At 28.1% G+C, this 3,581-nt stretch overlaps 1 protein-coding gene across 1 annotated transcript in view; it reads right to left on the bottom strand.

The window, feature by feature from the left end:
• LOC108687693 (aryl hydrocarbon receptor nuclear translocator 2-like) overlaps positions 1-3,581 on the bottom strand; it is a 101,478-nt gene that overhangs the window by 75,337 nt on the left and 22,560 nt on the right. Inside the window, exon 2 of the mRNA XM_018193608.1 lies at positions 1,336-1,432. Within this exon, the coding sequence (XP_018049097.1) occupies positions 1,336-1,418 (83 nt within the window). The 5' untranslated portion in view covers positions 1,419-1,432. The remainder of the gene's footprint in view (positions 1-1,335; positions 1,433-3,581) is intronic.

Here is a 3,581-nt window from a genome sequence, read left to right as displayed (position 1 = left end):
TTAAGATAACTTTTAATATTATTATTTAATATTATTGAAATATTGATAAATAAGAAAATTAATTGTATTGAAATGCGCTGTACATACAACTTTACATTTTTTTCACTTCAAACAGATAGGAACTGCATAAAATAATTAAAATATTAAAAACTTTTGGAATTCGCATGATGTTTCCATGGGAAAAAAAAAAGAAAAAAAAAGAAAAAAAGGAATAAAACATTTTCTGTGTTCAAATAAAAACTTTGACGGTGTGTCGTTCAACAATTCGAACACCTTTTTGATTAGCCATGCCGTAAACCGAGAAGTTGATGAAATGCAGGAATACGTTGTACTTACAACTGATTAATTAGCCGAAAAGCAGCGATTATCTAGAGATATTGTATTAGTATAAGTAGTATAAGTAGTTATAATTGAATTAACAGTAATCTCTACTTTTGTAGTGTAATTTCGTCATTGTGAAATAGAATAGCCCTTCACGTTCTCGAATCAACGCTCATTCATGCGCATACAGATTACTTTATGCATAATCATCGATTTGTTACACTGAGAGAAAAATGTTTGATATTTGACTATAATTGTATAGTAAAATAATTAAAAATAATTTATAGAAACTGAATTTTTCCTGCTATAATATTAATAATAATTATTTATACTTATCCTATTAAAAATATATAGTTGCATTGAAAACTAATAAATTCTAGTTAAATTATGACAATTGCAATCATTTTTTCTCTCAATGTAAAAAGCAATCTCTATAGGTATTTTTTTTACAATAGGCTAATTTAAACTTTAACGTGTACTCTTCACTTTAAAATATAATTGGCACAGAAAATGACTATAAATTATAGTTAAATTACAGTAACTGCAACCATTTTTCTCTCAATGTAAAAAGTAATCTCTATTATGTATTTTTTCTTGAATAAGCTAATTTAAACTTTGATGTGTAATCATTATACGTGTAATTTTTGCTTTAAGATTTAATTAATCGTGATCTTTTGCTTAATTTTATTAAATCTTTTCTCTTCCTGCCGTAAATTTAGCAAATAACATCATACATTCTTGCTAAAAAGCGTATCAGTAAAACGATTCATTCTCAACGCGTAAAATATTGTAGCTCAACCATTGCAATGCATATATATAATTTAAAATTCGTGATAAATATATTATTTCGGTAACTAACAATCAATAGAAAACAATCTATTTTTAATTTATATAATAACAATGACAATTTTTTAATAAAATAAAATACAAAATGTACTCCTATTACTTTCGTTACATCACAACAAAGAAGAAGTAATTAGCATGCCAAACCAAAATGTGACAATTTTAACTTACCCATACGAATTAGTGCTTTCAGACACGGACGCGGCATACGGAGAGGATGTGCCAGCGTCATCCTCGTCCACGTCATCCTTCATTTTTCACAGCTTTTCTGCACATCAAAATACTTTGTTAATTTAAAACTGGTACATTATTGATAAAATTGTGTGAGCACGCGAAATGCAATAACTCAACCTTTACAAGTATAGTTACATTTTGTAGAGACTGAGTTATGAGAGTACTTAACTCAATTTATCGTACAAACTCAATCTCGTTTTCACATTTTGCATGAAGAATTTATAAACTTTAGGATGGTCACTGTAAATATTAATGTAAGATACTTTGTGATAACAAAAAAGTTTTTAATTAAATGTAAATTGAAAAAGTTATTATATCACATACTAACAATTCTGTACATTTTTTTTATTATGATACGTAAAGGTTACGTAATCTCATTAGTGCGATGCACATCTGTATAAATTGTACAAAAAATCAATCAAATTTTCTATATTTAGAACATTTGCTATTTAGAGCAATTAAAAAAGAGTTCAATTGCAAAATACTTATTTGCGCATATGCTTTTAAATATTTATCTAATATGTTCTTAACAATTTCTTAATGCACGATGCAATTGTGATAGAAGAAAGCGTGAGTAAAACTGTGATTCCTGAAAGTCTAATAAGAAACAGAATAATATTCAGAGATAATAAATTCTATTTCAAGAAATTGATGCGAAAATGATAAGTGGTCGTCAGTCAAATGATATAATTAATCGCTCACGTAGTTTAAACTGATTCAATGTAACAGGCTTGTTATATAATAAATATAATAAATACCAGAAGAGTGTAAGAAAGAGAATTTTGGTGATTGATCATATAAATATTGAAATATCTTAATCATAATTATATCTTTATAACACGTAAATATGAATGTCATATCAAAAATAGATTGATTATTAAAAATTAATTAATTTAAATATTAACAATTTTAATATTATTTAAATAATATTACATAATATGTTTTAAAAATTGCATTGATCTAATTTTAGAACTAATGTAGAACATTTTTTATAAGTAAAAATACTTTAAAACTTTTTGTGAAGTAAAAGATAAACACAAAAAAGTATACGCAACAATTCATATTCAATATATTATCCATGTATTCAATGTATGTTTAATGTATGGATATTATTCATATTTATTTTTTCCATGTAATTGATATCTTTCATCTATTTCATATCTATATTCATTTTTATATCTTCATTTTCTGTTTTATTATTTAATGCATGTTCTAATTTTAAATAAAAATAATACTCTTTTATTTCTCTCTCTCTCTCTCTCTCTCTCTCTCTCTCTCAATTTATTTTATATCTGTTTATTTCTATATCTCTGCTTTCTCTTCCATTACTTAGAATATATTTCTAATTTTAGTTGAAAATAAATTTCGTCAAACCTTAATCAAATTTTATTTTCTAAAATAAATAAAAATTAAGTATACTATACAAAGAAATTCACAGATTGCACTGTATATTGTATATATGTATTTTAACAAGTTGTGAAATCCGATTTATTTTACTATCGAAATAAATGACGAATCGAACGGATGTCGAAATTGAAAACTCGCTAGGTTCGAGCTACGACTTTCACCTTGGATATAATCTCATGCCCAGAATGAACTTTATAGAATCACTAGTTCTACGTGACAGGCAGAATTTATCGTTGATCGCGCTTCGTTGCTCTGCGAACGCGCGCGAGCGTGAACGCGAATCGAATTTGCGATTTGTCGCAGCGCACAAAATGCCGACTCGATGCCGGATTGACCGACATTTGGCGAGTCGGTAAAATCAACACGATTCAGACTACGAATATATTTTACACGTCGTGTAGAACGGTCGCACGTCTCGCGTGTACGGATAACAGTGCTAATTCGTGACAATCGTGCAGCACTGCACCCAGGATCAAGGGTGGTCTTTGTTCATGGTCACGCAACTCTCCATCACAACTGCAGATTATAACGTGTACGTGATCCCGAGCGCACCGCATGCGAAAGAAATCCACGTTTTCAGCATCAGCGATACTGCAATTTTGTTCGAGTTATGGACTTCATCATATTGAGATTTTGAAATGTTTGATATTAATAGAGAACTGAAAGTTCAATCAAATCTTCGCGGACATTTAGATATATTTAAGAATAGCTTTAGCTACTAACATTGTGATATGTAAAAGTATAAAAAAATGTATTCTGAAGAGAAATAAGATATG

Source organism: Atta colombica, unplaced genomic scaffold (assembly GCF_001594045.1).
Source record: "Atta colombica isolate Treedump-2 unplaced genomic scaffold, Acol1.0 scaffold210, whole genome shotgun sequence".
NCBI lineage: Eukaryota > Metazoa > Arthropoda > Insecta > Hymenoptera > Formicidae > Atta > Atta colombica.
This window is presented reverse-complemented; position numbering and strand designations above follow the sequence as displayed.